Below are 13,167 nucleotides of genomic sequence, written 5' to 3'. Positions count from 1 at the left end.
CTCCCCACTTTGTTCTGAGTCTGGAGTGCAACCAATGCCATTTGTGCATTCAGAAAGCTTTAGAGGGGGCTACAAGAGAGGGATGAGTAGGATTGGGAATTACTTTGAGCACTTCCCTTTTATTTACTGAGAACCCAAAGCCACCCACTGCCACTTCATCCAGAGGCTTCCATGGAGCTGCCTTTCGCTGTGACTGCAACACTCTGAGGCTAAAGCTGCTGCTGCTCTTATTTCCAGCTACAAAAAGGTGAAGTAGTGGCTCTGCAGTAACAAATCCTGAAGTTTATTATATTGTTAAGTGCTGGACTGCTGCTAACTACTTACTTATAAGGTGACTGCCAGCAAGAATCCAATAAGCAGCATGAACTAGGCTGTAAAATGCCAACGAGCACTTGATGATGATGGTCAGTAGGAAGCAGGCAGGTGGTGAGCTCTTGCTGGCAAACCCAGCTGCACTTGTGCAGGAAGGCAGAATGAAGAAGGACCTTCCTCACCCACAGCCACCATCCTGCCCCCTTGAAAATAACCTGTTGGCAGGCACCCCAGCCTGGCCTTGTACAGCTGTCTGGTGCACAAGGATTAGATCTTGCCAGAGGAGCAATAGCCTCACTGATTAACCCCACCCTGCTCCTGTGCTGGGGGCTCTGAGGAGCATGGATGGGCTCCCTTCCTCCTGCTCTCCCCAGTGGTGGCACCCCCAGCTGTGCCTGCCCAGTGCTTCTCAAAGTGGGCAGCTCACAGAGGAAGGGCTCTTGGTGTTTCAGAGATTTTAAACTTGTCCAAACAAGTCTGCTGCAAATGTGAGTTGAGGGCATAAGAGCACAGCTGTGATTTGTAAGCCTTAACTAGGACTAGAAATGTTTGCCTTCAGTTCTTGTATGTCAAGAAACCCTTAATGAGGACAGAATGGACGGTGGTGTGCTGCCTGCAATCACTGGTGATGCATTAGCCAGTGGAAAACCTGGCCAGTGGAAGAAAATCAGGGAACTATTTATTGCCTCCTGTGTGCTTTAGCAACCATCACCTTTCCCCTCTAGAAACAGGGTGGGGGAAACCTACAAAAGGAAAGGAGGAGAGAAGGTCTTTTCTGTGAGGGTGGTGCAACACTGGAACAGGTTGCCCAGAGAGGTAGTGGAGGACCCATCCCTAGAGACATTCAAGATCAGCCTTGGTGAGGCTCTGATCTGGTTGGAGATGTCCCTGCTCACTGCAGGAGCAGGCTGGACAAGATGACCTCTGGAAATCTCTTTCAACCCAATGATTCTAAGAGCCCAACCCATAGCTGAATTAAGGTAAAAGGCAGCAAGGAGTTTCACTGCCTCCAGCTTCAGGGCAGGAGGTGTAGGTTGGATACCCAAGACATGGTCCTCATGACCCCCAACTTTCACCTTGATTCAAGCCATGGCACCCAGCACCAAGGCACTTAATAGCTGCACAGTCCAGAGCTGCTCCTCTTAGCCATCAGACCTGGGTTAGCCTGGATTTCTTCCCCCCAGTGGAGGGGGCATAAACTCTGTGAGTGGTTGGACTTGATGAGCTCAAAGTTCTCTTCCACCCTCAACAGTTGAGATTCTTCTTGTCAGTGTGAACAGCACATCCTAAACGCTACCAGAAGCTACTCCTCCCAGGGACCTGTAGAGAGCAATGAGGTCTCCCCTCAGCCTCCTCCAGACTAAACCACCCCAGGTTCCTTAACTCCTCCTCACCAGCCCTGCTCTCCAGACCCTTCCCCAGCTTTGTTACCTTTCTCTGGACACGCTCCAGCCCCTCAGCATCCTCCTTGGGAGTGGGGACAACCAATGCTCTGCTCCCCACAAACCCCATCAGCACTGGGAAGAAGACAAATGCAGCAGCCCCAGGCAGAGTGCTGGCCCCGAAGCACAGACACGTTGGCTCTGGAGGTTACTCTTTGCTTTACTAGGTGCTAGCACAAGCTACATTTTTTTTCTCTCTTTGCAGACACACTGAAGGAATTTCCACTTGCAATGCACAGCAATAAAAAACTAAACATTTCTTTAATACAGTGATGGTTTCACTTCCAAGGATATTTACAGACAAGGCTAGAGGTTTATTTTACAGGTGAAGGTGCTCCTGCTGCTCTAAGCTGCTCTAGGAACATTACTCTCAGTCAAAGCTCTACCCTGCTTGATGCATGGCACACCCAACAGCAAGGACAGCTGAGATGGTTCAGTGTTGGCTGAGAAACAATTCTCTTCTACTCAAGATGAAGGAATGTTAATGGGGGGGGGGGGAAATGCATAGTCTGAATTGAGGGAGCTTAAGCACCAACCCACACAGTGCACTGCTGGGGACTCATCAGGACGACTCCTCAGCTAGCTGCAGAGCACTTCAGCCACAGTCAGAATCACAAACAAGGCAACACTTTGTGTGTGTAGATTGGTGCTGTGAGGAAATGGAACAGAAAGGCTGCATTATTTGACAAGGTGAGGTTTAAGTCAACAAGACAAACTGCACCCAAACCCCCCACACATTTGAGAGGGGCTGTTCCTCTAACACTGCATAGGACATCAAAAAGGTTTCTCCTGCTCTCCACAGGAACTAGATGCCAAAGGGAAAAAGAACTGGTGAGGGTTTTATCTGAGAGGAGAGGGAGAAGGCAGAATAAACTTCTGGGCTCAGCCATGCTACATCACTTGGTGTGTTTATGAATCTCTCGATGAGGTCAAGGTGCTAGAAGAGCTTCACCAGCCTCCATCACCTCCTGGGGAAGCTTCACCCTTGGTGTGTTCATGAATCTCTTGTTGAGAAGCTCAGGGTGCTAGAAGAGCTTCACCAGCCTCCATCACCTCCTGGGGAAGCTTCACCCTTGGTGTGTTCATGAATCTCTTGTTGAGAAGCTCAGGGTGCTAGAAGAGCTTCACCAGCCTCCATCACCTCCTGGGGAAGCTTCACCCTTGGTGTGTTCATGAATCTCTTGTTGAGAAGCTCAGGGTGCTAGCAGAGCTTCACCAGCCTCCATCACCTCCTGGGGAAGCTTTGCCTGTCATATGTTAACCAGAGTGGAGTTTGGGTTGGGTGTTTTTTTTCACTGCATGATTATGAGAAGCTGTTGTAAGGAGTCAAAGCTATTCCTAAACTCAGTTCCTGAGGGAGCCTCTCAGTCCCTTGAAAATCAGGCAAACTGGTGGTGGGTTGGGCGAGTTCCACTGGCAAAGATGCTACATCACTGGTGTATTTGTCTCTTGATGAGAAGCTTAAGGTGATAAACAACTTCACCACCCTCCATGACCTCCTGTGGAAGCTTTACCTGTCACATGTTAACCACAGTGGAGTTTGGGAGTTTTGGGTGGTTGATTTTTACTTTTTTTCCCCCTCTCCACTGCATTATTATGAGAAGAGAAACTGGCACTGGGGGTCAGAGCTGTTACTAACCTCAACTGTTGAAAGGAGAGAGCCTCTCAGTTCATGGAAAATCAGGTAAACTGGTGGTGGGTTTGGTGACTCCTGTTGGTAAAGGGCTTTGAAACCAAAGCCTTAGACTACTGGCAAGGCTAGGAAGTGGTTAGAACTTGGTTTAGAAGAAGAAAGTCAGGTAACAGACTTAGGAGCACTGGGGATGATATAAATATTAGTGTTTCATCTAATTGCTACATCTTCCATTATTATTACATTTCAAAGTGACTCTCTCTGATCCATTTTTGCCCCAGGCAGCCAATGTTACCCTTCTGCTGGTAGGGCAGTCAAGAGGTTAGGACTTCCAGACTTCAGGTGACACTAATTCCAAGGGCCAATCTCTTGCAGGGCTGAAAACTGGCAAAAGCTTCACTCTGCAAGAAACTCAAACCACAAAGTGGCAGTTTGATGACCTGCAGCAAGTGGCAGCTCTTGTTAAAGCAGAGCACCACAAGCTGAAGCCTTCTCTACCCACCCAAACCGTTTGAGAGGCAGCTCTGCTGTCCCTGCCCTAGGTCTGGGGAACTCACAGAGCTGTTAGGCAGAAAGAAGAGGTCACACTGTGTCCACGAGGCTTCACTTCCCTCCCTGTAAGAGGAAGCATGTCCAGCTGCTGATGCTTCAATTGGGGGTTTTCAAACTGCTTCTCAACTCCCTCTTCCAGATATCCTGATGTTTCTGGAGCATGGAATGGGCTCTGGACTTAAGGAGCTTCTAGAATCTCTGATATTCTATTTACAGCACTGTGGACAATGTCTTCCCCCTTCCAGTAAGGTCCTTCCAGACTGAAGGGAACTTCTGCTGTAGAGAAAATGCTTCCAATGTTTAGGCAGCTTTCCTCTAGAACACAGGAGAATCACAGAAGGTGCAAGGTCCTTGCAATAACCTCTTGATCCATTCAGGGTCTGCAAATAAGAAAACAAATTGTTTAGAGCTGGAGGCAGAGATGAGCACAGGAAGGATGTCTGAGATGGACAAAGCAAAACAGCCATCCTCAAACAGTTTGTGTATAGCGACCATGCAGGATTTAACTGAGAGGTCAGGGGAATCCAAATCCATCTCTGGCTTGAAATTTCAAGCAGTGCCAGTTTAAATCCCACTTCAGCAGGGCACAAAAATACTGGTAAAGTACTGGAACAGGTTGCCCAGGGACGTGCTTGAGGCCCCATCCTTGGAGACATTCAGGATCAGACTTGATGTGGCCCTGGGCAGCCTGCTCTAGTTGGAGGTGTCCCTGCTGGCTGCAGGGAGGTTGGACAAGATGCCCTTTGCCCTTCCTGCCTGATGCAGTCTGTGAAAACCTGAGATGAAACAGTCCATGCTCTGTCATTACACACTCACCTAAATATCTGTAGAGGAAATAAGGGTCACCATGCCACAAATGTAGTGTCCTCCTTTCCTTAACTGAAATTAGAGCTCTCACATCATGCAGTCCATGGTTCCTGTCTCTTTCTTCCCTCCCAATACCAGGAAATTCAGTGTATGGCCTCTTCCTGCAGAGGTTTGAAGCTGTGTGGTTGCTCCTCAGTGCTGACTGGAATACCCACACAGAATCACAGGACAGACTGGATTGGAAGGGAGCCTCAAAGTTCATCTTGTCCAACTCCCTGCAGTCAGCAGGGACACCTCCAACTAGAGCAGGCTGTCCAGGGTCACGTCAAATCTGATCTTGAATGTCTCCAGGGATGGGGCTTCTGCCACATCCATGGACAACCTGTTCCAGTGTTTCTCCACTCTCATTGTAAAGAACTTCCTCCTGATGCCCTACCTAAAGCTACCCTAATGAGGACAGGCAAAGTATCCCCTACACTTTAAGACAAACTTTTAGAGTACTCTGTGGTTTTAAAGTGTGCCAGCTGGGAGGAAAACAATTTTGTTGCACCTTCCTCAAACTCTGAAAATGCAAATCCAAAAGGTTCCCCCCAGCCTGTCTCATTGTGTCTGAAGGATGTGCTTATGGCAGGTCTGGGCTCTAAGCCAACAAGGTGCCAACTGCTCCTTTCCCTGTGCTGGATCAATACAGCTTGCACTGAAAGAGAACGTCACAGACCCTCAGCTCCTGCAGAACTGGATGCTAACAGATTCAACCTGAATATAAAGTACTTTGCTGTAGCTCTCCAGCCCAGGTTCTGTTTACTCAGCCCTCATTAAAATGGAGCATTCCCAAATTAACTCCTGCAGTCACTACTTTGTTCTTCCCGTGTGTCACTGAAGCAGGGACACCAACAGGACGCTCTGAGGTGCAAAGCATTGAGCACTCCACGTGACAACTGCCTGCAAGAGGAAAGCCAGTGAAACTTCCAGGCATTTTGCAGATAAAAATCCAGGAATCCACAATCCTGCCCCCTCTGGGCCACAGGCACAGGATACCTTCTGGGGTGGGATGGCGTGCGATGCTGTCGTGAAGCAAACACCTCCTGTAGACCAGGCTCTGGCAGGACTGGTAGGTCAGAAAGCACCTGGGAAAGGACAAGACATTTATCAAGAGCTTTGCTTGGTGTGGTTTGTGTCCTGACTGGTGGCTAGGCTCTGTTCCCAGTACACCTTAGAGTGGTGTTCTGCTTGGCCATGTTCTGTCCCCAGTGCTCTCTGGGAGTGAGGGGCAGCAATGTCAAGAGCAGCCCTGAAGGAAGAGACTTGGGGTGTTGGCTGCTGAGTGGCTCCCCAGGAGTCAGCAGTGCCCTCATGCAGCCCAGCAGGCAGCTGTGTGCCAGAGGAGTGTGGGCAGCAGGGCAAGAGAGGGGATTCTGCCCCTTGACTCTGCTCTGCTGAGACCTCACCTTCAATCCTGCCTCCAGTTCTGGTGTCCCCAGCAGAAGGACACAGAGCTGTTGGAGAGAGTCCAGAGGCCACAAAGATGATGCAAGGGCAGCTCTGCTAAGACAAAAGGCTGAGGGAGCTGGGGGTGTTCAGCCTGGAGAAAAGTCTGAGGGAACCTTAGAGTTGCCTGCAATACCTGAAGGGATCCTCCAGGAAGACTCTTCTCCCTAGCATCAGGTGACAGAATGAGAGGAAGTGACCTCAAATTGAGGCAGGGAAAGTTTATATGGGAGATTAGGAAATATTTCTTTGCTGCAAGAGTGGTCAGGGATTGGCACAGGCTGCCCAGGGAGGTGGTGGAGTCCCCAGCCCTGGAAGAGTTCAAGAAACCTGTGGCTATGGCACTTGGGGACGTGGTTTAGTGTCCATGGTGGTGTCAGGTTGATGATTGGACTGAATGATCTTAGAAGTGTTTTCCAACCAAAACAATCCTGTGATTCTAAGAGGAGGAGGTGTCTGAGTTAAGTGTGCTTAAATCATCAAGGGGAGGACAAAAGCTCCTCCAGGACAGCTCACCTGAGCCAGATGTGTCCGTTGGAGCAGACGGCCTGCTTGCGGTCGGTGAAGGGCAGGATCTCCTTGCACAAGCTGCAGTGCTCAGGGAAAGTCTGCTTGTTCATTTTCTTCAAGATGTGTCCAATCAGCACCTGGGAACACAGAGCAGTCAGTCTGGCTGACAGCAGGACAGCTGCCTGCTGGAAGGTGGACAGCAGGTTATCCAGGAGCCATCCATGTGCCCTTGTGGCCAAGGCCAGTGGTATCCTGGGGTGCATGGAAAAGAGAGTAGCCAGCGGGTCAAGGGAAGCTCTCCTGCCCCTCTACTCTGCCCTGCTGAGACTATGCCTGCAGTATTGTGTCCAGCTCTGGGCTGCCCAGCTCAAGAGGGACAGGGGTACACTGAAGAGAGTCCAATGGAGGGTATGAGGATAGTTAAGGGACTAGAACACCTATCTGATGAGGAAAGGCTGAGAGCCCTGGGGCTGTTTAGTCTGGAGAAGGGAAGGCTTGAGAGGGGATCTCATTAATGTCTTCCAACCTTGGTGATTCTGTGTGTGTGATATCTGAGGGGTGGGGGTCAAGAAGGGGCCAGGCTCTTTTCAGTGGTGTCCTGGGACAGGACAAGGGGCAATAGATACAAGCTGGAACCCAGGAGATTCTATCTGAAGATGAGGAGAAATTTCTTTACTGTGAGGGTGCTGGAGCCCTGGAGCAGGCTGCCCAGAGAGGCTGTGGAGTCTCATTCTCTGCAGATTCTCAAGCCCTGTCTGGATATGTTCCTGTGTGACCTAGCCTGGGAGATCCTGCTTTGGCAGGGGCTTGGATCTGATGATCTCTGGAGTTCCCTTCCAACCCCTAACATTCCATGAAGCCTGCTCAGGGTATTGTGGTTTCAAAGTATGATACAGGATGCAGAGATCTGTGCTCTTCACTGAAGTCAAAGAAATTGAACTGGTCCAGCTGGATGAGGCCTTGAGCAACCTGGGCTGGTGGGAGATGTCCCTGCCCATGGCAGTGGGGTTGGAATTGGATGATTTTAAGGTCCCTTCCAAACCAAACCATTCTGGGTGTTAAGCTCCTCGTAACCGGCATCACACCAACCACGCCAGCGGATTGCACCAGTGGCTTCAGAGGATGCCCCTGACCGCTGCAGCAACACTTCCACATTCTCCTGCCTATCACAGTGGATGTGCCTACAACACAAACCAACCAACAAACCCTGTTCAGGAATTCCCTGGCTGCTGTCCTCAGCAGTCCTCCTGGGAGCAGGCACGGCGAGACGCTCGCGCTTCGCTTGCCCACCCCGAAGCTGTCTTCTGTTGATCGAAGGGGAGAAAGGAGCAACTTGTAACCCCCCCAGAGCATAGAGGTGCACTTACTCGTGCTGTTCTGTCCTCATAGCCATCATCGGACATTAAGAAGTCACAGACTCCTCTGGTGGGGATACTGGTGTTCTCTGTGATCCATGTGTGCAGGTACACTTCTCCCAACACCCGTTTCATGTGCTCCCGTGTCAAGTGCATTTCTACTGCCTCAATGTGTGCCTGTATTTCAAGAAGCTTTTCTTCCATTGGCTCGCGGCCTCCTACGTCACTGGACTGAGGAAGAGACTCATCTGCAGTGTCATCTACCTCCATACCTTTGCCCGTGTCACACAGGCTCTGCTTGCTGGCCTGTTTAGAAGTTCCTTCCTCTTGGTCATCCTCAGTGCTGCCCATCCCGGGGGAATCCGAGATCAGGATTTTTGCGTCCTCGTGCGAGGGTCTGCAGGCGGCCTCGGAGGGAGCTTTCTGCAGGGACTGGTACAGAATCCTCAGGAGGAAGAGCTTGAAGCGCCAGAAGTAGGTAGCGCCACAGCTCTCGATCTTTTTGTCCAGGGCTTCCTGGAGGAACTGAGGAATGTGCTTATCCTTCAGGATTTTCCAGCGGACAAGATCCGTCAAGTCCACCTGCCGGAAAAGGTTCTGGACCGAGGACTCCAAGAGCTGCGCAGCTGCCTCCTCGAAAGTCTTAAGGGTTACAAACTGAACCTGGTAGTTTTTGTTCACGGGGTGCAGGCCGTTGGTCATGCCCTCCGTGGTGACCACCGCCAGGTAGGCACCGCAGGGGCTGACAGCGATCCCGTGAGTCCTGACCGAGCCAAACACTTCCGAGAGCTTAATCAGCTGGTGCTCGAACTTCAGAGCCAGGTCTGTGAAGATGGGGATCAGCTGCCTGACCTTGCCGTCGCTGGAGCAGGTGTAGACCGTGCCATTCTGCTTGTCTGCAGTCATGGACACGATGGGCAAGGAGTGAAGCCCTGTCACGTGCGAGTTGTGGACGTTCAGGCCTGCTTTGGAGATCAACAGCAGGCACCAAAAGACGTAAGCTCCTCGTGCAGCCACCACCAAGCTACAGCTGCATTTCTGGTAGGGGTGGTAGAGAGGAATGCATTTGATGCTGTGCACCGGTAACTGGTCCATTTCTTGCCACAGGACTACAGGTTGCCTCAGGGTGAAGTAGCCTTTGACCGCCTTGAGGTTGACAGGCAGGATCTTAACGGGCCCGAACGCGCTGCCCACGATCAGCCCGCTCATCTTGCGGTTGTTGTGTTCGTACTCCCACCAGGACAGCACGCTGGGAGAGCTTATCCCAGACTCGATGGTGTTGCAGGACGTAATGGATTCCTTGCCCAGAAAGGGCAGCTGGAACTGCCAAACCCCAATGTTGCCGTTCTCAAAGAGCACGGCCAGGAGCACGCTGCCCACGTCCCGGCACTCGTTGTTGTGCTTGACCTGCTGGGTGGTGCAGATGCCAGACCACTCCATGCGCACCGGGGCCTGCATGCTGTGCCGCCGCTGGAACTCCGGGAAGTCTGCCAGCTCCCCCCTGGCAGCGTCGGCCTTGCAGAGTTTGTAACCGGCTTCGTACAGGCGCTCCCCGTAGAGCTCCGTCAGGTCCACCAGCTGCACCCACTGCAGCCTGTTGAGGTTGGCGTGGATGGTCAGGCGGTTGTCCATGGTCAGGGCCGCCAGCAGGCACCTCCCGTTGGCGTCGCAGCCCAGCGGCGACCAGCTGGAGTATTTGAAGCCTCGCAGGGGTGGCAGCGACTTCCCCTCGGGGTTGAACACCCTGTCCAGCATGAAAGCTTGGCTGACCGTCGGGTCCACCGAGCTGGCAAACTTCTCCCTGCATTCCGCCACCTCCTTTTTGGGACCAACCTAAAGGACACCAAAAAAGAACTTGGGTTTAGGCAGACTTTCCAGGAGTCGTTTCCCACTTGAAACAGAGGAGGTGTTTGGGTTGGGAAAGAGCTTTCAGATAGAATCGTGGAACTGTTTTGGTTGGAAAAGGCCTCCAAGATCATGGAGTCAGACCATCACCCTAAGACCACCACGGCCATTAAACCATGTCCACATGTTACAGAAACATAGAACCATAGAAGTGTTTGGGTTGGAAAAGCTTATCCAGTCCAACCATCAACCCAACACCACCATGGCCACTAAGCCATGTCCCAAAGTGCCATGGCCACACGTTCCTCGAGGGCCTCCAAGAATGGTGACTCCATCACCTTCCTGGGTACCATTGAGTCCAACCACTCTGTAACTCAACCACGTCTGTCAGCACTGCTCGAGGGTTGGGTTTTTTTTTTTCCCCCTGTATTGACCACCCCTGGGAAACTCAAATGTGGAGAGAGGAGATTAGATCCTGATCTCCTTGAAAACCATATTTGGAGCAGAAGCATGGATGTGATGAAAGCCTGCTGTTGAAGCTGCTTGAAAGTAAACCAGGTGGAAACTTTGAGAAAACCATAAGAAAAAAACCTACAAGCAGTTCAGAAAGGTGGTGGTAAAGGATCTGGTTTAGCACCAGACTTGGCTTGAGTTGGAGAATACCCAGGAAGGTGGTGGAGTCACCAACCCTGGAGGTGCTCAAGAACTATGTAACACTTCCGGACATGAGTGAATGGCCACGGTGGTGTTAGCTTGATGGCTGGACTCCATGATCATAAAGGTCTTTTCCAACCAACCCAAGTCTATCCTCTTCAAGGTTTAAGCTTCATTGTGGGCCTGAATTGGGGTAGTTTTGACTCTATTACTGAATCACAGAATGTTAGGGGTTGAAAGGGACTGCTGGAGAGCATCGAGTCCAACCCCCCTGCTACTTGGCACAGCATTCCAACTGGGAAGTGCTCAGTATTTCAGCTCAGGTTATTCCATATTCTCAGCACTGCTTGGGAAAACAAACCCCAAACTCCATCAGACCCCCAGCAGAATAATTATTCCCCAAGCCATTCAGCCAAACTTTGCCACCCCTCGGTGCCAAGGAGTGTACAAAGTCAGACGCAGCCCCTGAAGCCCCAAACAGTCCCTGCTGCAAAAACCAGCTGGAGCAGCGAACTGAGAAAAGGATTTCTGCTTAAGATTGCACTGCAATAATCGCCAGCAGAGCACTGGAGCCCGAGGGATCCTCAGAAGATCTTCGGAATCCCCGAAATCCACTTAATTCTGGAGCCTGCGTCCCCCCGTCGCTGGGCTATGGGTGATTTATTCTCCCCCTGCGCTGGCAAAATGAGTCCAGGCAGCAACCCTCGCACCGCTGAGGCGTTACACAGGAGCAGCACAGGGAGACAGGCGACCCCCGGGGGCTCCGTCGCGGCCCGGGGAGGACACAGCGGTGCAGCCCCGGGCCCGGGGGAGGTGGCCGCGCCGGGCTGCGGCAGGCGGCTCACCTTGAGGTGACAGGAGACGGAGGGCGCGGGCACGGCCGTGCGGTGGATCACCATCTCCTGCCCGCCGCTGTGGACGTCGCTGAGCTGCTCCAGGACGGCGATGCTGCGGGCCGTGCTCACCGACACCCGGTGATCCTCCGACCAGGCCAGCGGCTCCAGCCCGCTGACTCCGTGCTGCAGCTTCACGGCCGGTTCTCGCCGCACCGCCGTCAGCCGGAACCCGGCGCTGGGCGCCGCCGCGGCCGCCACCTCCTCCACGAGCGAGTCGAGTCCCAGCGGCGGCTCCTCCTCCCCCGCCGCCGGCGAGGGGCTGCCCCCGCGCGCCGCCGCCGCCGCCATCTTACCGCCGCCTCCCGGGCCGCCCGGGCCGCTCCGCGCATGCGCCGCCGCCAAAGCCAAAGCCCCTGCTCGGCCCGGCCGGGGCTGTCCTGCCGCCGCCTGCGCGGCCCCGGCGCCGCCGGCAGGAGGGGAGGAGGGATGCGGCTGCGCCGAGCCGAGCTCCCGCAGCGAGCTGGCTGCGTTCGGGGGCTCCGGGTCTGCGGCTGCTCCCGTGGGTGTCTCCCTTGCGCCCCCACGGGCTGGGCCCGGCCCGAGGGGCGGCCCCGGGGCCCTGCGGGCGGCAGAGGGCCATGGCGGCGGGCGGCACGCTGCTCCTCAACCTTAACCTCAGCTCCGCGCCGCGGGGCCGCGGGCACGGCGCTCCCAGCCGGGTAGGTGCCGTGGTGGGGAGGAGGAGGAGGTGGAGGCTGAGGTCTGGGTCGCGCTGCGGGGCAGCTGCGGGCCGGGGCTGAGCGCTTGCCGTGAGGGGACTTGGGGCCACCGGCTGGGGGCTCGCCTGGCGAAAGCGCGGTCAGCGGGGCAGTGGAGGACACAGCGACTAAAAAGTTACTAAATGGAGCTTTTGGCTTTTTTTTTTTTTTTTTTTTTACCCACCCCGAAGCGGGGTCGGGGCCGGACCCGGGGACTGGTGGTCGGGCAGGGAGAGGGGCCCGGGCGCTTGGGGTGGTGGCTGTGGAGGGGGAAGATTTCAGGGAGTGGGTGAGAAGCGGCAGGTAGGAGCTGCTGGCATCCCTCCAGAGGGGGTTAGAGCCGTGCTGGGCTTGCTCTCTTCCGTACTGTGCGGGGTTTGGTTTGGGCTTCTGGCTGATGGAGCTGTGGGCAACGCTCTGCAGGCCTCTGCCTCGCTCAGAGATGCTTCGAGATGCCGCCAGGGAGGAGAAGTCTGACATTTGACAGTGAACTTCTGATGCTGTGAGCTGCTTTACGTTTGGGAGTTCGAGGAAAGGAGGACAGAAATGGTTTAGCCAAGACTTTTTCCATTCAAATGTGATTGCTACAGTGATTTTTGGCTTGTTTTAATTGCTAGGGGTTTTTTTGTAATCGTATCTAAAGTACTGTGCAAAAAGATGTGAGAATTGAGTGCTTGCCAGGATCTCCCCTGCTTTTATCTGGTGCTTAGAGGCAGGGCACCACCACCGTGATTCCTCTGATAGTGAATGTTTGTGGAAGCAGCTTGGTGGCCAAAAAAATCGTGGAGAAACAAGCAAAAAAGAGTAATAGAGCTTGGAAACAATTTGGTTCATGGAAGGGCAAAGAAAGTCATTGATAGAAATCATTAGAAAAGTTCTGGGGGACACTGAGGAGCTTTGAGCACCAAGGGAATTTAAATTCAGTTTTCTTTCTCACCATTCCTGGAGGGATAGGAGAGGAGCAAAAGTTTTCCT

The 13,167-nt window shown here is 53.2% G+C and overlaps 1 protein-coding gene across 1 annotated transcript; it reads right to left on the bottom strand.

Annotated features, from left to right (window-relative positions):
* Positions 1–3,701: 3,701 nt before the first annotated feature.
* GTF3C4 (general transcription factor IIIC subunit 4) lies at positions 3,702–11,798 on the bottom strand. Its single transcript, XM_009896195.2, has 5 exons — positions 11,444–11,798; positions 8,112–9,932; positions 6,751–6,881; positions 5,785–5,873; positions 3,702–4,319 (listed from the first exon to the last, which is right to left on the bottom strand). Exons 1-5 carry the CDS (start codon positions 11,780–11,782, stop codon positions 4,255–4,257), a joined length of 2,445 nt encoding a protein of 814 aa, XP_009894497.2. The 5' UTR covers positions 11,783–11,798; the 3' UTR covers positions 3,702–4,254.
* Between the last annotated feature and the right edge of the window lie 1,369 nt (positions 11,799–13,167).

The sequence above is a fragment of the Dryobates pubescens genome, chromosome 29, assembly GCF_014839835.1.
Source record: "Dryobates pubescens isolate bDryPub1 chromosome 29, bDryPub1.pri, whole genome shotgun sequence".
In the NCBI taxonomy this organism is placed as follows: Eukaryota; Metazoa; Chordata; class Aves; order Piciformes; family Picidae; genus Dryobates; species Dryobates pubescens.
Note: the sequence above shows the minus strand (reverse complement) of the source record. Positions and strands in the feature narration are given on the sequence as shown.